Source organism: Mytilus edulis, chromosome 3 (genome assembly GCF_963676685.1).
Source record: "Mytilus edulis chromosome 3, xbMytEdul2.2, whole genome shotgun sequence".
Lineage (NCBI taxonomy): Eukaryota > Metazoa > Mollusca > Bivalvia > Mytilida > Mytilidae > Mytilus > Mytilus edulis.
In genome coordinates, this window is record NC_092346.1 from 84,410,862 (window position 1) to 84,435,948 (window position 25,087).

General features: G+C 32.3%; 2 protein-coding genes across 4 annotated transcripts in view; one reads left to right on the top strand and one right to left on the bottom strand.

Moving 5' to 3' along the window:
* Window positions 1-779: 779 nt before the first annotated feature.
* On the bottom strand, window positions 780-16,056 carry LOC139514576 (alpha-ketoglutarate-dependent dioxygenase alkB homolog 6-like). 2 transcript variants are annotated; one of them, XM_071303965.1, is made up of 6 exons: window positions 15,978-16,056; window positions 10,312-10,441; window positions 9,828-9,874; window positions 9,403-9,507; window positions 1,470-1,571; window positions 780-1,143 (listed from the first exon to the last, which is right to left on the bottom strand). In XM_071303965.1, the coding sequence occupies exons 1-6, from the start codon at window positions 16,002-16,004 to the stop codon at window positions 877-879; spliced, it is 678 nt and encodes a 225-aa protein (XP_071160066.1). In that variant the 5' UTR covers window positions 16,005-16,056; the 3' UTR covers window positions 780-876. The 2 variants fall into 2 exon arrangements, with proteins under 2 accessions (XP_071160066.1, XP_071160067.1); XM_071303966.1 differs by lacking the exon at window positions 15,978-16,056 and adding an exon at window positions 15,914-15,932.
* A 27-nt stretch (window positions 16,057-16,083) lies between these two features.
* LOC139514577 (endoribonuclease Dicer-like) overlaps window positions 16,084-25,087 on the top strand; it is a 30,171-nt gene continuing 21,167 nt past the window's right edge. The window contains exons 1-3 of one of the 2 annotated variants that reach the window (XM_071303968.1): window positions 16,084-16,219; window positions 20,774-20,869; window positions 22,629-22,791. In XM_071303968.1, the coding sequence (XP_071160069.1) occupies window positions 20,774-20,869; window positions 22,629-22,791 (259 nt within the window). In that variant the 5' untranslated portion in view covers window positions 16,084-16,219. The remainder of the gene's footprint in view (window positions 16,220-20,773; window positions 20,870-22,628; window positions 22,792-25,087) is intronic. The other variant, XM_071303969.1, reaches the window with a different exon arrangement.

The window sequence follows — 25,087 nt, forward strand, 5'->3', positions numbered from 1 at the left end:
CTAATCCATTTGGCTTTATTGAAAAATCATGTTTTGACTTTTAAAAAATGGATTTGTTACTGAATGTTAGTAATGTCTTAAGTTTGTATTCAGAAATTATACTGTTACAATGTGCATTAAATTTGCTTCAGATCATTATGTTTTAAAAATAATTTTCTGAAATAACAAAGTAACATCATTTTTACTAGCTAACTGTTCAAATATATTCTGCAAATGTTTAAATGAATTATTTTATCTATACCAGTTTGTTTTATGTAAGTAACATAATATTATAACTGTATATACTTAGATGAATGTACTTACTATCTGCTTATCAATTATCTATCGAATTACTATTTACAAGAAAACCTGCCAATAATTTTACTTATTTAATACTTAGTAGTTTATCATATAAACATAAAATGGTTGTAAATGTACATGTTATTTATAATTAAACAGACTTTTATACAAACATGTGTTTTATTAAAAAAAAACCTGGGCTTCCTTTAAGACAGAAATCCATATTGATTAATTACTATATCTGTGAGTGGTATGAGCACAACAGTTACAACACACAACAGGCCTTTTCATTCAGTATTACATATTATTTCTATCAAAAGCAAGGCTTACACTTGTGATGTGTTTTGCATCTAATAATAGTTTTAGTTTTAACAAAGGACTCTAAAATTACCATAAAATCAATCGAAGTGTAAGAGTATTATGTATGCAACAGACATGCACAATTACATATATGCAGTAATAACACATTTTTAAAATGGGATATTAAATTCACTGAAAAATATTCTTTTATTTTTAATTATCTTAAAATGGATTGGATATTGCCACTTGTATAACAAATAATATATAACAGTTTTACAACAACAAATTTGTTGTATATTATCTTTTTCCAAATATAAGTTTATTTTTGATTGTTTTAGGTACATGTCTTATTGTAAGTGAGATTCTGGTTTTCCGAGATAGTGTTTCTCCAATACTTGTTCCTTCACATTGACTCAAATTAACCACTTTGTCTGTCACATTGTCAGTAGTCCTTTCTTCTATCCCATGTAAATATGTTTTATACATATCATCACATACTAATATTAAACTTCTTGGCTGTAGTAAGACTGATGTTAAGTACCTTTCTTCAAATGATGTGGAATCCTGAAATTTCAAAAAAAATGGGTTATACACTATGCACAGTTCATGGGATAGTTTTGATGTTCTAATTGGCCCAAATCTATCAAATAGGAATTCAAAAGAAAGGATATACATGTACTCAAAAAAAATATCATTATAATTAAGTAAAGTATTTTGAATTTCAACCAAAGACCAATGAATCTGTAAAAATAAACCCATTTAACAAAGTTGTAAGTAGAATGAATTGCACTCAACCTAAATTCTACATGTATTAAAGAATCCTTGTATTGAATTTTTGCTTATTTTTGCCATTCTTTATTTGACAGTTGTACAAATACACATTATCATACTTGATTATCCTCAGATATTGGTCTGTAGAAATCCAAAAAAGTGTGAGATCCTAAACTGATTGTGGAAACTACAGGATAAAATAAAGGTCCATCTTCATGTGGCTGTAAAAAAAGAAAGTGTGGTCAGTCAACATAGATTTAAACTATTATTTACATGAAAAAATCTAATATGTATATAAATAGGTCTGGTTATTCAAATGTTTGCTAGCTTGTATAATTTAAGAAACTAAAAACTGTCAAATCCTATGCAGTCTTTAATGACATTAAAAAATGTTGTCATTTATATGGTGAAATGAGGTCAAAATGACTTTATCTGGTAGAACTAAGCCGATAATGATCAGCAAATAGACCAAAATATTAAGATGATTGCATGTTAAACAGTATACAAAAGATGATTTATATGTGAAACCAAATTCAGTAAGAAATCTATGACAGATAATCTTTTTTTCAGGGGAGACATTCAGACTCACTTGTGTCTTTACTCGAAACCCAGACTGTGCTGGGTGTAAAAGATCTAATCTTATTAGATAGTCATACAAATGTTTTAAAACATGCTTTTCTAAAAGTTTTGATAAAACAGGAAGTACAGAAATTGGTCTATAATTTGTTGCCATGAATTTTTCACCAGCTTTAAAAACAGGGGTTACTCTTGCATTCTTTAGAACACTGGGTAATGTACTTGTATCTATTATTCTGTTAAAAATTTGTAAGGGTTCCACGGAACCCGGTGTCTCGCCTACTTTTGCTGTAAATCGCAGGCTCAACAAAAGTGAGGAAAAAAATCAATAAAAATATTCCTCTTGATACTATCTTTTGATTGTAATAAGCTTCTGTCCAAGTTTGGTAAAAATCCAGGATAGTTTTTGAATTAATAAATGTTTTAAAAACTTTAACTGCAGACTGCAGTGGCGTAGCTTGCATGTATGCTCAGATGCTCAAGCATCCACATCATTTTGACCAAAAAAAATAAAATAGTAGCAGTTTAACTCGGAAGTGTCCAAATTTCACAAGGCTGAGGATATGAGGATAACGTCCAGTCATTTACGAAGCAGTATGCCTGGTCTTTCATTTGATAATTTAGTTTATGTAAACAAGATAGCCGCAGAATAGTGTTTCAAGTTAACTTTTGTTCGTAAAAAAAGCCTACGTCATCGGCTAAGGCAAGCGGAGTGGACTGATACGCAGACCCGTGGACATGTGTCATCTGAAATTGAACCTAGTGGAGTGATGGCTTCTCATTTGACTATAGCAACTAACAACTAAAACACCATATCCTGATCAAGGATCCGGAAATTTTATCACCTAATTTCGGTCATTTTCATATAACATAAAAGTTGGTGCCCCTTTTCAAAATCAGATTGTCAAAATCTCATTACTGCATGAGTATGCTCATACTCGTAGCATCAACGAACTTGTTTCACTGTTGATTCAGGATTCCTGATATTGTTTCTTGCGACATGGTAAACGACGTGATAAAAAAAAAATCAATTTGTAATAGATCGTGATAAGTCCTAGGCTTATGAATTCCCTTTTCTATCTAGGTTCGAATACTAATTATATTTTCAATCAGTAAAGAACAAAGATCCAATACTCCCCGCCATGCAAATTAGATGTCATATTTCATCTATCAAAGGGCAAGGAACAAGGGAATAACTAAAAAAGCACTTTTTTGTTCTTTTTCTTTTTTATTTTCAATATCTTAAGAGAAATGAAAGCTTCACAGCAAATGAAATGGGATTTCCATTACAATTTATATTTCAAAGGGTCATAACTGGTTAAAAATATTTGATTACGACTAATTTTCCAAATTGTCAAAAGATTGCTTATGTAATGGTGGTCACTTTGTTTACTTGTTTATTTAATCTATTTGGGGAAATTGGTTAACTTTAGAATTACTTATAGTTCCGTAACTCTTTCTTCCGAGACCGGCCATGAAATTATCCTTGTCGGGACTTCCTGTTCTGGCACGTGCCCGGCCGGGCTCGTTGTCCATAGGAACTATAAGTATGACGTCACTCACCGGGTTCTGGGCAGTCTACACTAAGGATTTGAAATGGGCAGACGCTCATATCGTTTGGCTTTCAAATATGGAACGTTATAAGGACAAGTAGACTAGCCACCACCGTATTTCAGTATATTTATTTATGTAATCGTATGTTCAACCATAATGTATGTCTTCAAATAAACATCTTGTTTATATTTACGTAGTTTTACGTACTTTGTCCGATATCCCAGAACTTGGGTAGACAACGGGAAAACGAAGCCAGTGGAAACTTCCACTCCCGTTACATTGGGGGCTCGTCCGAGGGATATTTAGGACAATAACTAAAACAAACATTGTGTTTGTACCTTATTTTCGGCAATATGGTCGGAATGAAAGGGATTTTTGTATCCCTAGGAGTCAAAATCGAACAGTTTATTGTTCGTCTGCTTGTCATTTCCGCTATTTGTGCCGGTCTGACAATGACCAGTACTGCACTCAATATCGTTTTGTACAACAATACAATTAAAGGTGATTTACCTGCAGAAAATGAAATCAGAAATCCAGATTTTAAATTCCAAATTGGAGCACAAGGTGAACATTTTGTTCACGTTCCAGAGGAAATATGCCGTTTTTGCATAAAAGGAAAACAAACACAACATTTTTGTGTACACCACCGCAGCAATATGAAATATTTAATTGCATTTTATCAAGGTTTTATAAAGCTTATCATGGCTTTTCAATTTCCAGGAAGTCGGCATTTGTTTACGCCATGTTTACAATATGACGTCATATTTTCGACATCAAAGCACCTGCCATCTAAGGAATGTTTGTATGGAGGAGGTACCAATGGGGAATACTCATTGTCGTTCTAACCATGAAAAAGTTGTTTTAAATTGTCAGTTCTGTTTATTGGTTCGTATTCATAATTATTGTCATAAATGGATTTGGAAAATCAAATAATTTGTTTTGATTATACTTCAAATTGTTACGGATTAAAAAGTACATTTTGTACTTGCATTTCTGTCATGCAGTATTGTCTGCATATCTATGTCTTGTCAGTGTGGATGTAATAAGAATTATTTACCTTTCTTGCATGGAAAGAGGGAATTAACAATACTCAAACTTCAAAGTTGTACCGTAAGTCATAGGCTATATGGTGTAGTCATGGAATATACTGGAAATTTGTCCGGTTTAAATCTTTTAATTAAAAAAAAGGGATTATAAAAGTACAGTTGTGTACTCGATTATATTTATATAACACCATCATGGTGTTTATTTTAACGTTGGTATTTGGAAATAAACTGAATTGTTTCAGTTTGGTGGGATTGTTACGTCAGTGGAGGAAAATAATACTGAATCTTTTCAGTTGCTAAGCAATGTGGCTTTAGTAAATGTAGAAATTGTGGATAAAGCGAGGATTTGGATTAAAATGACATTTTTGTCATACAGCTGGAATAGGGTTGTCTTGTACGAGTTGTGACTAGAATAAAGATAATAGAAGAACGTACACTCATTATCTTAGCTGTTGTTGGAAGCTGCTTTCGGTGGTGTATACAGAGGCAATTTTGGAAATACCTTAGGTGCTAGATGCGCGAGAATAGGTATATATTTTGCGTATACATTTTTATTGTAAACCTTAATTGGTTCACCATGGGTATGTTGTCCACATGACTATGTATATTGTTTGGGGATTACTGGAATACAAGGAATGATTTATTATTGCAGTCCAATTGTTTTATATGACTTTCTAATTTTTGAATATATTTGATAAACAAACAATCAGTTTGTATGGATTTCAGTAAAGAAATGTGTGTTTTATATGGTTAATATAATACCATGGGCTATATGCTTTCGGTGACCTATAAAATTACATATTGGGGCACCCGATCAAGTGGTGCAGTGTTTGTGTATATAGACTTTTATAGACTCTTGGTGAGTCAGGATTTTATAAGAAGAATGTGCTTCTTAATTTATTCCAGTGTCTGACAGAATATGGGAGATTAAACTGAAATTGTTTCAGTGCATGGATAGCTAAACACAATGAGGAACATTGGAATTTATATTGGCCTGTTTGCCGATAATTTGATAACTTTGAACGTATAAAATGTAACTAAACCACATGGAATTATAAATGTTGGGGAACACTTACTTGGACTACTTTACAGATTTGGAAACTCTACTAGACGAATTTTACCTTATTTACCTACCTGGAACCTTGGACAAGATGTGTGCCTGGATGCTCCGCTCGAACTTTATAATTGGATTCCTTACTCCGTGATGATGTCTCGTGATGTATTTGTGACTTTTGAATATTTAGTGAAAGACTATTGAATATCTTGAACAATTTTTCAAATTATTTATTGACATTAACAGTAAATTAATTGTTGTTGATAATTATATGTGTCTGTATTCAACATTTTGGTAAGTATATCTCACCGATCTTAGGACTAATGTGTGGGCACATTATGTCTTAAGAGAGGGGGAGTGTAATGGTGGTCACTTTGTTTACTTGTTTATTTAATCTATTTGGGGAAATTGGTTAACTTTAGAATTACTTATAGTTCCGTAACTCTTTCTTCCGAGACCGGCCATGAAATTATCCTTGTCGGGACTTCCTGTTCTGGCACGTGCCCGGCCGGGCTCGTTGTCCATAGGAACTATAAGTATGACGTCACTCACCGGGTTCTGGGCAGTCTACACTAAGGATTTGAAATGGGCAGACGCTCATATCGTTTGGCTTTCAAATATGGAACGTTATAAGGACAAGTAGACTAGCCACCACCGTATTTCAGTATATTTATTTATGTAATCGTATGTTCAACCATAATGTATGTCTTCAAATAAACATCTTGTTTATATTTACGTAGTTTTACGTACTTTGTCCGATATCCCAGAACTTGGGTAGACAACGGGAAAACGAAGCCAGTGGAAACTTCCACTCCCGTTACACTTATGATAGGAGTTTCACTTAATCTGACAAGAATTGTACACATGAGAGTGCTAACAAGACCGTCTAAGTTTGGTACAAACCCAGGATAGTTTAAGAAAGTTATTAAAATTTTAAAAACTTTAACCACAGAGTGAATGTAATGTTTCCCTGCAGAAAAACTAAGTCCATTTATAAGTAAAATACGGAAAAAATGGAATTTTATTTTTACAAAATTACTTCTGGATACTATCTTATGATCATAAACAAGCTTCTTTCCAAGCTTGGTAGAAATCCAGTATAGTTTAAGAAAGTTACTAAAATTTCTTAAAACTTTAACCACAGAGTGAATATTTGTGGACGACGCCGACGACTACGGAATGTAGGATCGCTTAGTCTCGCTTTTTCGACTAAAGTCGAAGGCTCAACAAAAATGTAAGTTAAAGATGAGGTTATGAAAGGAGCACTCAATTTAAAAATTTTTGGTCCTATGTTATCAGATCAGGTGGATTTATTAATGTCAAATTTGATCATCTCATGAAATAGATCATTTATTGTGACTGGTGGAACTGAAAATTTTACTTGTTCTGACTTAGTAAATTTCTTTTATACAAATTGAGTTAATTTTGCATAATTATGATTTTTGCTCATACATCTGTCAGTCCTCAGGTTTTCAACACAAGATGTAAAAAACTTATTAAAAACATTACAAATGTCACCGACATTATTAGTTTTAACACCATCTTCATTTAAAAGTTCATATGGTTTTTCTTGTTGGGATGGGTTAAGACTGTGAATACATTTCCACAAATCTTAGGAAGCTTTTGAATTTTTTACCATCTTTGAATAAAAATTTCTTTTTGATTTATCGATTATGTGTTTTGTGCTGTTTCGCCAAAATTTGAACTCAGACCACATTCCTATTTTATGGTATTTCTCTCTCATTTTTCTGACATATGTAATTTCATTATTGAACCATTCAGGTTTCTGTCTCTTTTTACTCTTTTAGTAACAATTGGTGCATGTTTATCTAGAACTCCATTTAATATGTCATACCACATCTGAATACATGTAGTTGGGTGACTTTCATATTCAATTTTATTAAAAGGTGCAATAGCTAAGTCACTTAGAAAATTTGTCTCATTGATTTTTTTTAAATTTCTGTAAGAAATGATAGTATGAATATCTTTTTTGATATAAGGAGAGAAGATCATATAGTTTTCAAATAGTTGGATGAAAATTAGTCAATTAAGCATAAAATGTAGGTCAGAATGATCCAGTTTTACACCAAGCAGTATAATTGTAGGTCACTTAGGTATATAAAACACAATTTCGAAGTAATGATTATTCAGTTTTGATTATAGAATGCCACACTAACTTTTGTATTTAAACACCATGAAACATAAATGTTAGGGGAGGGTTGAGTGTTTGTGAAAATGTTTAACCTGGCCATATTCTTTATGTGCCTTTCAAGGGTTGCTGTCTGCCATATTTACTTTTTGTTTATTCATGTTTGTTTTTTACTATGAATATATATGTTATTGGTTTCCAGTTTTGAAGTGTTCTCTATGTCATGCCAGGGGCTTTTATTGCTTTCTATAGTAGAGATTTTTGCTAATTTTTGAAATACTGACTGCATGAAATATTTAAGGACTTCATCAAGCACACATGGTCAGATGGGAGTGGTTTACCATCACTAAAATCAGCTGGATTACTACACAATGGCTCAAATGACTCAAAGCTAACATCCTAAATAGATATAGGAAGATGTGGTGTGAGTGCCAATGACACAACTCTCCATCCAAATAACAATTTATAAAAGTAAACCATTATAGGTCAATGTACGGCCTTCAACACGGAGCCTTGGCTCACACCGAACAACAAGCTATAAAGGGTATCAAAATTACTAGTGTAAAACCATTCAAACAGGAAAACCAACGGTCTAATCTATATAAAAAACGAGAAACGAGAAACACGTATAAATTACATAAACAAACGACAACTACTGTACATCAGATTCCCGACTTACATGTAGGATAAATGCACAGTTCGGACAAACACTTGTAAAAAGTAAAAAAGAGACCTCAATGATACAGAAACCCAGACAAAATGTTTGGTCAACATAACTAACAGCACCTGATATATCCATCACACTAGAAGGAATAAGAAGATCCTAAATGGGTCTCATCCACATAAAGCAGAGGGTCCAGATAACATCTCCCCTTAGATCTGAAAAGAACTGGCAGCCAAAAAAGCCTTTATACTACAAGTTATCATTTGTAGAAGATATTATACAGGGGTTATTATATTACAAAAAGCAACAAACGTATGTCTTTATAGTATTCAATAAAGGTGAAAAGTTGGAACCATCCAATAACAAATTTTTAAACCAATATCACCAACCTGCATAAGTTATAAAACAATGGAACGGAGCACATAGTTTCTAGTCCTAATGTGCCTTGCAGATAGAAACAACATTCTGTATGATCTACAACATGTTTTAAGGAAGAAACTGTAATGAGAAACTCAGTTTAAAATGGAATTTATTGATGATATAAAAACAAACATTGATAAAGGCCAACAGACTGACTGCCTAATCATTGACTTTTCAAAGGCATCTGACAATATTAGCCATGGTCTACTATACATCCAAAATCTTCAACACTGTGGAATAACAGGGTAAACCAACGACTGGATCAAGAACTCTCTTTCTGAGAGCACTCAGCCAGTACATAAAGAAGGGGAATTATCATATTCCATTAATGTAGAGTCTGGGGTACAACAAGGATATGTACTTAGACCCAGCATACTCCTCTTCTATATAAATGACATGCCACAGAACATTATAAAGTTGACAAGTTTTTCTATTTACTTTTGCATCAAGCTTTAAGAAATAGCAAAGATTAATTGTGTCCTACTTATATAAACAATGTTTTTACAACTTCAAAGATAGATGATTGTAAAAAAATATATGAAGTATAACAATTCACATTAATATATTGGCAAATATTGAATTTACTGACCATAATTCCCTGTCCTGCTTCATATTCATTAACTAGTACATGGTTTGGTAAACAGTCTCCAAATATTCCAAGTCTACCAATTTTGTCTATATAAGTCTTCAACCACTTAAAAAAAATACAATTTTTATAATTTAATCATCAAAACTAATGTCAAACTTAATTTAACTCTTTTGATATGGAAAATAAGAAACGACGTATGATTGGTCTTTCAGATACAACTAGTTGGGTATTCAATACTTGCTTACTAAGCTCTGCTGTAATATTGTGCATACAACTGTGTAAAATTATCTTCAGATAGCTGAGGAATTGAAAGCTTTGATAACTATACAGTATATTTACAAGGGAAGAACCTTGAAAATTGTCTGGAGCTTTTATCAATTTAAGAATAATAATACATGTAATGGCACATATAAATTAGAGCTTACCTGTGGTATATCCTCAGCTACCATACCTTTGGGATGGGGTAATCCTCCTGGAATGAAATATACATTAGTTTAGCACTTAATTCCCTGCATCATCCCAAGAACCTCAAATCAGCTACATGGTTTTTAAAATTAGCAGAGAGGCTGATAATAGTTATAAGGTAATAAATGGTCTGCAATTCATGATGTGTAGATTTATCATTCGAATGTTCACACTGACACATGTTTCTATCTATAGCAAACAAACATTCAAGTAAATAAAAGATTTTGTTAAATTTGAAGTATCATGTCCTAGAAATGATGCAAAGTAATGTCAATAGTTAATATTGACCATTTGACCAGGTGAGGTTAACAGTATCAAAAACTTGATAGGTATTATATTTATCGAAACCTTCCTTTACAACTTATGGCATATACATCTATTATATGCTTGTTTGGTCAAAAAAAAAAAGGGGGGGTGTACAAAAGAAAAGTGTCCTTGATTTACCCCAGTTTTGTAATCTTCTATTTGATAACTGTGTCCATTTTGGTTTGGGAGCTGCATATACACTGCTCATTAACCTTTGTTCTTCTTCAGGAGAAATATATTCTGGAATGTAATATATTGTTGGTGGTGCCTGTAGAATATAGAATAAAATGTAGAACCATGAAAAATTACAGTTAAAATGACATAAAAAAAACCTATATATTTGGTACTTTGGTAATTATTTGGGGTAAATTTATGGACCTGAAATAAACACATGAATTCATTTACATAAATGACATTTACTAATAAAAAGGAAGGCTAAATTAAAGGACTTATAAAAAGTTCTTGATCAGCTACTGACACGTGAAGCTCGAGCCATGGTTATTAATTGTTGATACATTGTAGTAGATATTCAATTTGTAACAACTTTTAATCAATTTTACTTACTTTAATGGGCAAAATGGACCCATGTGATAATGATATTATGAGGTAGTCCAAATAAATATGACCTCTTGAAAGGTTATTTTATTTTTTTGCTGTGAAGCCTTAAATTAATTCCTACAATAGGAAGAAGCAACAAGAAGACTAATAATGCGACAAGAAAACAATTTTAGTGTCAAGAACTCTAACAATTACCATGATTACTTATTTCAATAAATAATTATATGACAAGAATGTGTCCTCAGTACACGAATGCCCCACTCGCACTATCATTTTCTATGTTCAGTGGACCGTGAAATTCGGGTAAAATCTCTAATTTGGCATTCAAATTAAAAAGATCATATCATAGGGAACATGTGTACCAAGTTTGAAGTCAATTGGACTTCAACTTCATCAAAAACTACCTTGACCAAAAACTTTAACCTGAAGCAGGACAGACGGACGAACAGACAGACAGACGGACGGACGGACGGACAAACAGACGGACGGACGAACAGACGCACAGACCAGAAAACATAATGCCCCTCTACTATCGTAGGTGGGGCATAAAAAAATGCATTATACTGTAACTTCAGAAATTATTGTGATGTTTTTATTATTGCGAAAAATGCAACAGGGTAATCATTGCAATAATTAACCAGATGCTCCGCAGGGCGCAGCTTTATACGACCGCATAGGTTGAACCCTGAACGGTTGGGGCAAGTATGGACACAACATTCAAGCTGGATTCAGCTCTAAATTTGGATTGTGATTAAATAGTTGACACAGCATAGGTTTTGGACACAGAATGAATGGGGTCTAATGAACTTAAAATATTTTTTTTGTCTTTGAGCAATCACTATGCTGTTGAATATTAATCCTCTCAAAAAAATGTTTGAAGAAATTTTCTTTTTATTTATGAAATCTGAAATGAGAAAAATAAACCCCCCCCCCCCCCACCATTTTTTTTTCACATCCCCCTTTCCCTTTTTTCAAAACTGATCTCAATTCAAATTTCTAATGGAGTTTGCAACAATAACTACTCATTTAAATACATAATAAAATATTAAAATGTAACAAAAAGTGCTTGTTATCACTGAATGGTAAAGAGTGTTTTAATTTATCAGTTGGTAGTAAAAGTGAATATACATTGTGCATTGTATAAAACAATGATTTAAGTTGATTCAACTACTATTCTGGACAAAGAAAGATAACTCCAATCAATTGAATATTTCTTGCTATTGCACAATATTGTGCAATTTGATATTTCTTGCTATTGCGCAATACTGTGCAATTGAAAATATTTGCTATTGCACAATACTGTGCAATTGAAGATTTCTTGCTATTGCACAATACTGTGCAATTGAACATTTTTTTCTATTGCACAATACTGTGCAATTGAAGATTTCTTGCTATTGCTGAATACTGTGCAATTGAAAATTTCTTGCTATTGCACAATTTTTGATATAATAATTTTGGATCCTGATTTGAACCAACTTGAAAACTGGGCCCATTATCAAAAATCTAAGTACATGATTAAATTCAGCATATCAAAAAAGCCAAAGAATTCAATTTTTATTAAAATCAAACTTAGTTTAATTTTGGACCCTTTGGTATTTAATGTAGACCAATTTGAAAACGGGACTAAAAATTAAGAATCTACATACACAGTTAGATTTGGCATATCAAAGAACCCCAATTATTCAATTTTTGATGAAATCAAACAACTTCTCTTGAACTGAATTTTAATGTGCGTATTGATATGCGTTTACTTTTCTACATTGGTTAGAGGTATAGGGGGAGGGTTGAGATCTCACAAACATGTTTAACCCCGCCGCATTTTTGCGCCTGTCCCAAGTCAGGAGCCTCTGGCCTTTGTTAGTCTTGTATTATTTTAATTTTAGTTTCTTGTGTACAATTTGGAAATTAGTTCATTATCACTGGACTAGTATATATTTGTTTAGGGGCCAGCTGAAGGACGCCTCCGGGTGCGGGAATTTCTCGCTACATTGAAGACCTGTTGGTGACCCTCTGCTGTTGTTTTTTATTTGGTCGGGTTGTTGTCTCTTTGACACATTCCCCATTTCCATTCTCAATTTAAAGTTTAATTTTGGACCCCGATTTGGACCAACTTGAAAACTGGGCCAATAATCAAAAATCTAAGTACATTTTTAGATTCAGAATATCAAAGAACCCCAAGGATTCATTTTTTGTTAAAATCAAACTAAGTTTAATTTTGGACCCTTTGGACCTTAATGTAGACCAATTGGAAAACGGGACCAAAAATTAAGAATCTACATACACAGTTAGATCCGGCATATCAAAGAACCCCAACTATTCAATTTTTGATGAAATCAAACAAAGTTCAATTTTGGACCCTTTGGGCACCTTATTCCTAAAAACCTGTTGGGACCAAAACTCCCAAAATCAAACCCAACCTTCCTTTTATGGTCATAAACCTTGTGTTTAAATTTCAAAGATTTCTATTTACTTATACTAAAGTTATGGTGCGAAAACCAAGAATAATGCTTACTTGGGCCCCTTTTTGGCCCCTAATTCCTAAACTGTTCAGACCTCAACTCCCAAAATCAATCCCAACCTTCCTTTTGTAGTCATAAACCTTGTGTTTAAATTTCATTGATTTCTATTTACTTATACTAAAGTTATTGTGCGAAAACCAAGAATAATGCTTATTTGGGCCCTTTTTGGCCCCTAATTCCTAAACTGTTTGAACTAAAACTCCCAAAATCAATCCGAACCTTCCGTTTGTGGTCATAAACCTTGTGTCAAAATTTCATAGATTTCTATTTACTTAAACTAAAGTTATAGTGCGAAAACCAAGAAAATGCTTATTTGGGCCCTTTTTGGCCCCTAATTCCTAAAATTTTGGGACCAAAACTCCCAAAATCAATCCCAACCTTCCTTTTGTGGTTATAAACCTTGTGTTAAAATTTCATAGATTTCTATTCACTTTTACTAAAGTTAGAGTGAGAAAACTAAAAGTAATCGGACGACGCAAGACGCAAGACGCAAGACGACGCAGGATGATGACGCCAACGTGATAGCAATATACGAAGAAAAAATTTTAATTTTTGCGGTCGTATAAAAATTGCATTTTGAAATTTTTTATATGAATCAAATAGGATTTTTCTGAATATCGCAAAAATTAAAATTGCATTTTGGTCTAAAATTGCAAAATCCCAATAATGAATGCACGCAATAATTTCTAAATTTACAGTAGTAAGTAAGTACAACAAATGTAAGTTAGTAAGTAATTTTTATTGAACATTGGACTTTCTGTTTCATCAGTGAACATATACAAACATGTGTTTACACATTAGAACGAAATTATATGTGTGGTTTTTATTTAAAGTGTGTTCATTAAAAGTGATTTTCATTAAATCATGATACTGACATGACTGATGAAGAACTTAAACATTTGTTAAAACAAAGAGGGGATTGTTAAGGTTTTTATTTATCACCAAGAATATGTTTTTAAACAAGAGTGCACACACTGAAATGTCTCGCCTTCTTTAATTATCTTTGATATTATGTCCTAAATATAAAGCTTTACTACAACTATCACATAAACTTAACATGATCCAAGAAAATGAGGTCAAGGTCATATAAACCAAACTAGAAATACATGTATGTACACCTTACAATCATTCAAATTCAATACACTTTTAAATATAGTTGACCTATTGCTTATAGTTTCTACGAAACAGACTTTTAAAAGCAAGAAAAATAAATATTGAGCAATGAACCATGAAGATGAGGTCAAGGTCAGATGAACCATGCCAGGCAGACATGTACAGCTTACAATTCTTCCATACAACAAATACAGTTGACCTATTACTTACAGTTTAAGAAAAACAGACCAAAACACAAAAACTTAACAATGAACACTGAAAATGAGGTCAAGGTCAAATAACACCTGCGAGACTGACATGTACATCATAAAATAGTTCCATACACCAAATATAGTTGACCTATTGCATATACATTTAGTATTAGAAAAATCAAGACCAAAACTCAAAAACTTAACTTTGACCACTGAACCATGAAAATAAGGTCAAGGTCAGATGACACCTGCTAGCTAGAAATAAACACATTACAATCATTCAATACACCAAATATAGTAGACCTATTGCATACAGTATAAGAAAAATAGACCAAAACAAAAACTTAACTATAACCACTGAACCTTAAAAATGAGGTCAAGGTCAGATGACTCTTGCCGGTTGGACATGTACACCTTACAGTCTACCCATAAATGATAAAATCGAATATATTAGACCTCTTACTTATAGTATCTGAGATATGGACTTCACCACCAAAACTTCACCTTGTTCACCGATCCATGAAATGAGGTCGAGGTGAAGTGAAAACTGTCTGACTGACATGAGGACCTTGCAAGGTATGCACATACCGAACATAGTTATCCTTTTACTCATAATAAGAGAGAAATAAACGTTACAAAAAATCGTAACTTTTTTTTTCAAGTAGTCACTGAACCATGAAAATGAGGTCAAGGACAATTCACATGTGACAGACAGAAACTCTGTAACATGAGGCATCTATATACAAAGTATGAAGCATCCAGGTCTTCCACCTTCTAAAATATAAAGCTTTTAAGAAGTTAGCTACCGCTGCTGCCGTAGTAGCCTCCGCCGCCTGATCACTATCCCTAAGTCAAGCTTTCTGCCATAAAAGTCGTAGGCTTGACAAAAATGTGATACTGTTAAAACAACAAATAATCAACTATATTAGACCACTATCCAGGTCGTTGTATTTCCGCAAAAAAAAAACCATTGCCAGTTTGGTTTAGGTGAACATCATTCATGTGTTCAAGGGCATTATCCCTTCCTTCCCATATTGAGGGAGCATTTGAAAAAAAATGATATAATGCTGTATTGGACTTTTGCATTTATTCAGCAAATTAAATAAATTCTAGTAATTGATACTCTGGCTGAGAACTGAAATTATAGTCGATATTTTGTTGTTTTAACATTATCCAATTTTTATTTAGACAGTATAGCTAAATTTTTATTTTTTAATTTTTTTAATTAAATTTTTAATTTTTTATTTAATGTCAATGCCAAATATTATGGCAATGGCAAAATTTTGACTTTATGATAAAAAAAAATCCCTCAAAATTGAAACCTTTTTTTATTTTATGTTTAGAAATTAAGATCAAAACCTTATTTTTTAAGAAACATCAAGTAGCTGGCCTGTGGCTAAATTATCAAAAAATAGATAATTACTTCTGTCACAAGATTCTTTGTATCCATCTCCTCAGTGGGTTTTGGCTGTTAGAATTTCTGTAAATATGATAAGTCAAGGATTTTCATTGGCTTATTTTAGAAATCTGTCCAATTAAAATCACTCTTTCACTTTGACGATTTTCCGGCAAATGAAGAAACAAATGTGAAAACATTTCAAAAATAAGCATCTGCAATTTATGATTGTGATGCGGACGTAGGCGCATTCCCATCACTATATAAAGGTCTTTATAAGAAAATATGTATTTTCTTTTTTTTGGCAAAATTTAAACATTGCATGCAGTAAATAATTTAAGAAAAAAAAGAAAAAAATGCCCCCCCCCTTTTTTATCCAAATATTGGTTTTATGATTATCCAGATCATTAAACAACAAAAATTATTAGAAATTTAAGATTAGGATACTACCTAAGAAATTACTCAAACAAAATCAATTTAAATATAGATCCCAAGTGTGAATGGGGTCAATTACTGAATTACTTCAATTAGAAACTGGGGGACATTATTTACTATTTTGTGAAAATTATGAAGAGGCTAGACAGAAACAGAAAACTTATACATGAGATTTTCTTTAACACGGATCGTTTCATTTTGATTTAGAACTTTTATTGTTAACCCTTTCAACGCTACACAAAAAAATAGAAAAATGGCTGCTGCTGCTGCATTTTTTTTTAGTACATTCATTAGAACAGTATTTTCCTTTTCAGACTGCTGTATCTTTTTTATTATATGAGATACAGAGAAAGTTATTGCATGAAAAATGCTCAGGAGAGCATGAACTGTAATGTTAGGCAATTATTTTACTGAAATTTTTATCAGGTTACCTGCGTTTTCAGGTAATTAACAGGTAAAAGGTGTAATTTATTACATTTGTGTTGAATTTTGAATAAAAACTACTTTTAGTCTTCATTTATTTTGTTGTTTTATCTGCCATATTGTAAAGAAGACACCAGTTGCCCGATTCCGTAGCGTATTGTACCATACATAACGTTTTATGTAATCGTGGCACAAATAAATAGCTCCGTCCTAAAAAATTTCAGTCAACCTCCGTTTCCCCCCCTTTTTCTACGTCTCGTAATGATCTATCAAATCATATTTCCCACACGAATTTTATGTAATAAACACAATGAGATAACAAGAAACCTTTTAACTAATCCTCGTTGTAAGTTTCGCCAAGGAAATGCTGAAATTTTTCCATATTTACAGCTTCGTTTCCGATTTCCGCCATTTGCATTTGTCAAAATATTTGTTTTTATTTTCCTTCTATTTTCCTTCTACTGCATGATTTTACTATAAAAATTGTCGGGATTTCAAGCGCAAATGAGACCTTGCATATCCTAGATTCAAACGAGGAAAAATTAGAGAGAACCCGAATGAAAACCGAATGGTTTAAGAGTCCTTATGAAAAATCCTTTTTCATCGCGGCATATGCCGCGAATAGCAGTGGCGAACGGCGTACGTCATCGCGGCATATGCCGTGTATAGCGTTGAAAGGGTTAATAGAAAAAAAACAACAACTACTCCGTCTCTAATGAAACACTAATATCAGTCATGCGATTATAGGGTGACTTTATTTGTGAGATGCGCTGTTTTGATAAAGAAACATTTTTGTCGAGCCTTCGACTTTAGTCGAAAAAGCGAGACATAGCGATCCTTCATTCCGTCAGCGTCGTCGTCGTCATCGGCGGCGTCCACATATATTCACTCTGTGGTTAAAGTTTTTGAAATTTTAATAACTTTCTTAAACTATCCTTGAATTGTATGAAACTTGGACAGAAGCTTGTTTATGTTCATAAGATAGTACCCAGAAGTAAATTTTGTAAAAATAAAATTCCATTTTTTCCGTATTTTACTTATAAATGGACTTAGTTTTTTCTGCCAAACATTACATTCACTCTGTTAATGTCTGTGGTTAAAGTTTTAAAATTTTTAATAACTTTCTTAAACTATCCTGGAAATGTACAAAACTTGGCCAGAAGCTTGTTTATGATCAGGATATAGTATCCAGAAGTAAATTTTGTAAAAATAAAATTCCATTTTTTCCGTATTTTTCTTATAAATGGACTTAGTTTTTTCTGCCAGGAAACATTAAATTCACTCTGGTTAAAGTTTTTAAAATTTTAATAACTTTCTTAAACTATCCTGGAATTGTAAGAAACTTGGCCAGAAGCTTGTTTATGATCAGAAGATAGTATCCAGAAGTAAATTTTGTAAAAATAAAATTCCCTTTTTCCCGTATTTTACTTATAGATGGACTTAGTTTTAAACATTTTTAAGTTTCTTAAACTAGCCTGGATTTTTACCAAACTTGGATAGAAGCTTCTGACAATCAAAAGATAGTATTGAGAGGAATAATTTTATTGATTTTTTTCATCATTTTTGATGAGTGTGTGATTAACAGCAAAAGTAGGCGAGACACTGGGTTCCGCGGAATTGTCTTTTTATGTTAAATATATTTTTTTAGCAAACAAGCTTTTGATTTACCTAAACACTTAAATTATTTAATAGTACTTTATTATATTAGATAAATGATAAACTGTCAATTGTATACTTTTATCATATTCAGAAAATACCATACCTGCCAACCCTCCCGTTTTGAGCGGGAGACTCCCACTCAGATGGCGAAAATCGGGAAATCTCCCGCTTGCCGATACCCTCCCGCTGTCATAGCTGTGGGAGATAGATCTCCCTCTTTGAAAGTTTAAGAGGTTGGCAGGTATGGAAAATACTATTGTTAATAAAATTTTCAATGCTTCAATGTTCTAGAACTCCTACATGTATAATGACAAAACTAAAGATATTTGTACAGAATTTATGATAGTCATATATCTTTTCAGTTGTTGTTATAAATAGTTGTTTAAACAAAGAATTTATAATCAGTGCTTGCAAAATAACAGGAATCTTTTAAACTTAGTTTATGAAAGTTTCTTTCATGTACACAATGAATCAAAGACATTCTTTAATCATTGAAAGGGGAAGACATCTTTATATTCCAAGAAAAAATACTTAAAGGTACTGTCCAATCTGTAGTATTCCTTCATTCTCTACTGTACATAATAGTGGAATCGACGTCCAAATCTGACGTTACATTCTCAAATCAATGGCCAATATTTTGATTATCTAATGGCAATGAATGGACATCCAATGTGACGTTGCATATTGCCAAAACCTCAAATTTATTGTAGTCATCTTTAATCGATGTCCCAAAATCATTTATAATACTGACTGTAAATTCAGAAATTATTGCCTGCATTTATTATTGCGATTTTGTCATTTTAGACTTGAATGTGATTTTAATTTTTACAATTTTGAGAAAAATCCTGTTTAATTCATATGAAATATTTCAAAATGCGAGTTTAAAATATCGCGTTTACAACTATGTCGCAATTTTTCGCAATAATAAAAACCTTGCATTAATTTCTGAATTTACAGTAAATAATAAATTACTGGACTTACACTTATACCTGTACATGTTTTGTACACGTCTTATGACAACTATAAATTTTCAAACATTTATACATACTTTCCAATATCGAATTTTTTCAACAAGAAATAGGTAACATGCATTTAAATATTTATCTTGATTAAAAGTTAATCCAATTGATGTACATAATACTGGGTAGTGTGTCAATCATATTAAAAAATGACATGCATGTAGTCACTCATAATTCTTAATAGAATGGCGCTTGTATATTTTTTAGCAGTTAAGCTAATGAAATTTTACTGTTAATGTTATATAAGTGGTGAGACTTTGATAAAATATTGAATCTAGAATCTTTTAAATCAATTAGAAAGCAACCAAACAACAAAGGAAACCAATGACATCTACATGTAGGAGCATTATTTAGTCTTCCACAATTGACAAAATAAAGAAGTACAGCAAATGGTTTTGAGAGTATTATAATTCGGCATCTGTAAGATATTTTCAACAAATTTCTGAGTTTTACCCCCTGTACTGAAAATATACTCAAGAAATCTGCATTATGTTTTTATGTTGTGCTGTTACACCTCTGTTCTAGATTAAGTGCACACACACATGTTTAAAACCGACACATTCTCTATGTTCCTGTAGTCCAGTGGTTGTCGTTGGTCTGCAATACTGGTCTTTCGGAATTGTTTTGTAATAAATAAGAGTATTAAGACCGTTAATTTTCTTATTTGAATTGCTTACACTATTTATGTCCTGGCCTTTTATAGCCTTTGCGGTAAAGGTTTTTATCAGTGTTGAAAGCCAAACGGTTGCCTATAATCATGATAATTGCTCACATTCACTTAATTTGAAATCTGGTGGAAAGTTGTCCTATTGGAAATAATAACACCTCTCTTTATTTTTATGTAATCTCTAAAATTTCAAAAATTGATATGATCACTACCTGTTTACACACTAGTATGTTTTAAATTTTAAAAAAATACTTTTTTTTGGATAGATTTTTTTTGTTAGACATAATATATTTAAAGGTGGAAAGGTTTCAGCTGCTATCGGTTTAGTTCAATTGTGTATTCTGTGTCCTAAATGGACGTTGAATAGAGTAATTAAAAATTTGACGTCGATAATAAAAGTCACAAATTGGACGTCGATAAGATAGGCATAAAATTGGCCATCGATTTGGAATGCTATTTAATTATGACGTCAGATTTGGACGTCGATTTGAGGAACAGACGTCGATTAGAGTCCGGACATCTATCTGAGTCTTACATATATATATAACAACATAACTTATCTCTAGCTAATTGGTTATTGGTGTAAAACAACTATTTATATACATATATCTCTTTTGTAGATGGTTAGGATAGGACCAGACACCTCAAAAAGACTGCCCAGACATCTTAGAAATGAAGATATACCAACACATACCTTTACACCACCTACCTATCAAGTATGTATTAGAAAGACATCATAATTTACAAGTTACCTACCATGGAACATGCATGTAAACCTGTGATGGGGTTATTGTAGCTTTGTGATTACTCCTCTTTCATTTCAAGCAGTGAAGAGGAAGTTTTATATCATCATCTCCAATATTTCATCCCATATATATTCCTTTTTCTCAAAAACACACAAAAACTTAAAAACAAAGGTACCAGTCAACACATGGTTTTCAATGTTTTACTTGGGATAAACCCCCTGGTTCCATTTCTGCATCGAATGAGATCAGATCCTTGATTGTTTATTTACAATGAGTGGTATTTATTATAGATTGTGTTTGTTGCACGCACATGGTCAAGCCATGTTCTCATTGGTAATTAGGTATTGGATGGAGAGATGTCTCATTGGCACTCATACCACATTATATATCTATATATTGTTGACGACTGATTCCAATTGATTAGAAGTAACTAAACCTGTATGAAATAAAATAGGGATTCCAGTAAACGTATGAAAACAATTGCAAGGTTGCAACAAATTGTAGCTTGTTCTCATAGATTCAATGAAACACAGGCTACAATTTCGCAAACAATTTCAGATGTTCATTAGACCGATCAGGCAATCACTAGTGCTTCTGCACAAGTCTGATGAGATTTTTACTAGACAGGGGCTTCAGCTACCACTTAACTTTGCATACTGTCTAAGACAGGTTATGAATAAATTAAAGATAGAGATTTATAAATATCTGCTTATGACATGAAATTTCTTACAGAGCAAACAACTAACAAAATATAAACAAAGTCAACCATAAGCACTTAACTTTGGAGAAATGCATTTACAAGTTGTAGGATTAGACTTAACACTACAAATAAGTTTTAGCACTGGATCACTGTTTGTCTTGAACAGTGGTATAGAATAATATGAAGTATACATCATGTAGTCAATATAAGAAAGGTGTACATGATGTAATAGAAGTCAGTTCATAAAAAAATTCTGAATTCAATAAAAATTATAATATTCCAAAAATATCGTCTGCTGTGCTTCTGAGTAGGTTTTGTACAACATTATCAAGGACAGCTCAATAAAACAGAATCTTGTGCAATGCTCTTTGTTATGAAATGATTGTAAAGTACAGTACATGTCAGTCTGGCATGTTTCTTTTGACCTTGACTTCATTTCCACTGTTCATTGATCAATAATGTTTTGTGTTTTGATCTTGTTTTTCTTCAGATACTATAAGCAATAAGGAAAACTTTATTTGATGTATGGAATGATTCTAAGGTGTACATGTTTGTTTAGCAGTATTCATCTGACCTAGACCTCATTTTCATTGTTATTGGTCAATATTAAGTTTTTATGGTTTAGTTTATTCTTGTATACTATAAGCAATTGGTCAACTTTATTTGGTGTATCTAATGATTGTAAGGTAAGTATGTCAATCTGGCTTGATTTATATGACCTTAACCACATCTTCATGCATCAATGATAATGTTAAGTTTATGTGATACTTGTAGTAATACGTTGTCTTTAGACTATCAACATAAAATAAATCATCAATAGTGAAACATTTAAAAAGATGTCTACTCTAGTTTATGAATAGTGTTTAAAAAAAATGTTCAGCATAAACCTGAACTTATAAAATCATATCATAGTCCATCCATCATTTTAGTAGGCAGTGATATACCTTCACATCTAGTACATTTTACTCTCCCACAGTACCTCATCTAAATTATTCCTTCAATAACACATGATCGGTACAATATTTACAGGTGGAGCTTCTTGATGCAGCATTACATAGGAATACCATTGTGTGTCTGGGAGCAAGCTCTGGTAAAATGTTCCTGGCTGTCATGGTACTTCGTGAGTCATCCTACCAGCTCAGGAAACCCTTGAAAGAAGGGGGCAAGAGAAGCGTGTATCTAACTGATAATGGTAAAGATTAGTTGTACATTAACATTCTAGATGGTATTTCCTCATTACGTCTTAATATACATGTACCTAAGGGACAATTTAAACATATATCTGTTTGATAGTGTTGGACATACTTTGGACGTTAAGAATTAATCTTGGGGATGAGATTTTAACTGTATTTCCATTAATTTTGCAATACAGTACAATTTTCGCGAAAGCCATCCCAAACTCCATACACCGAGTTTTTTCCTGGTGTGACACCAGGAAACTCCGACATCACTCCCTAAATTCTCGGAGAAATTTGGGAGTATTCCCTCCGACTTCCGCGTAAATCCGTTACCTTTTGTTTATTGTATTAGCGACATCTCTCCCAGTTTGGAGTGACGCGGTGTCACACCAGGTAATTAATTGCCCTAATCCTTCTGATCTATGCCGGCACGCGAGTCAAGGTATGCGAGATTTTTAATGTAATTAAACAATTGTATTTCATGTCTATTGATTATCAGTTTATATCTGATTGCTTGAAACAAATGAAAGATAAAAATCAAAATCAAAACGTTGTTGTTAATTCTTTTAATTACTCTGTACATTTAAATCAATTTTTAAAAACAACTATATTTGATTTTGACTTCCGTTTTTTATCAGTAAATAAATATTTAATTTACTAAAAGAGATAATATTGTGTAACAATAAATGGAGACTAACGCTGAATAAATTAGGGTAGTTTAAAGAAAAGTGACACGTCTCAAAGTTTTTTATACAAGTAAAAAAGAAAATATTATTCACTATCTGTTATGCTAATAAGTCTACGCCATTTCCATTTTACGATTACAAAATAAAAGTTTTAAAAAGCAAAAGGTTGTTGTTAATGCTTTCAATTGCATTAAAGTTTTATAAAAAAAAAATCTATACTTGATTATGACCTCGGGGTTTTTTTTTTTATCGGTAATTTATATAACTTACGAAAAGAGACATACTTGCGTGAAAATAAACGGAAATTAACGAAGAAGGTATAAAATGTGAGAAAGAAAGAAAATTATGTGTCTTAAAACTTGTATATGCAAGAAAAAAAGAAAATACTTTTCACCATTCCTTATGCCTAATAAGTCTACGGCATTTTCTCTTCACGATTTGTTAGCATTACTTTTAAATAGGATAAATAATACATTTCGGCTACAACAGGAATACTTCTATAGCTGCATCAACTCGTCGTTGCATAATATTCATTTACGCACAATGAATGTAAACTTTTGTGTTGAATTTAGAACAGTGATCTTTAAATATTTTTAAAGCAATTAATTGCCGTGGGAAGACGATACGCATCTCAGTGATCAACAGTGCGTAGTTGAACTTGAACTTGACTTTGCTCACAATATTGAATGCTAAAAATAGTGACATCAATTTTGTCCACGAGATTTTTATTTGGCGGGAAATAGTATCATGTAACAGTAAACTCAGGTGACCTTTCTGGATAACCGTGGGAAAATTCATTCAAGGTTTAAACTTGCTTTGTAATGATTGACATAAATTTGTGTGCGTTAAGATTGAGGCTCTAGAAGGTACTTTTACAATTGATTAACCGGATTCTAAATTGTATTCCTTGTCTGTATTAACCAACATCAGCCTTTTATTTTCTCAGTCAACAGAGGACATAAAACCGGACATTATTTATACGTCCATAGTCAACACTATATATTAATGGTAGATGAAAACAGGATGCATGTCGTTCAATTCCTGATGGGCGTTGGTAGAGATCCTCTGTGAAAATTTGTCGATCGTAAAAATTCGATCCACATTTTTTAAATTTTACATATTTCTTTCTTGTAGAACACGATATAATTTCATTTAAATATTCTATTTTATAATTGTTGAAATACTTCTTTTTATATTTCGCCGAGGACTTTTAACGAGCAGTAAAACACGGATTGCGCCAATCCTATTTTATTTTAAATAATTAAAGATCAATAACAGATCATAACGGATAAAAAACATATGATTTTTTTTCTCCATATAATTAAATATTTAAAGGTTGTGATTATTGTGTTGTGTCTGGGCGGCGAATGTATATCAGTATTTATGAATATAGAGCTGCCACATTGCATACAAAACTATATGTCACTTTACAGTTTCTTTTTTAAATTCAAATATTTCAAGTCGGTAATCTACCGAGGTAGTGAAACATAATATTTTACATTTCAAAATAAATTGAAAGTAACAGAGTTCACTTGTTGATCCGATAAATTAACTCTTGGGTTTAATTTAGATTGGACATATTACCGTAAAAAACATCATTTTGTTTTAAGCCAGTTGATATTAA

Excerpts from the sequence above, each read along its gene's own strand:
- LOC139514576 (XM_071303965.1), bottom strand. The coding sequence starts at position 16,004 with ATGGATACAAAGAATCTTGTGACAGAA. Across the intron at positions 9,875-10,311 it reads TAGAAGATTACAAAACTGGG|GAGGATTACCCCATCCCAAA; the intron begins GTAAATCAAGGA and ends ATTTCATTCCAG. Across the intron at positions 1,144-1,469 it reads CAATATCTGAGGATAATCAA|GATTCCACATCATTTGAAGA; the intron begins GTATGATAATGT and ends TTGAAATTTCAG.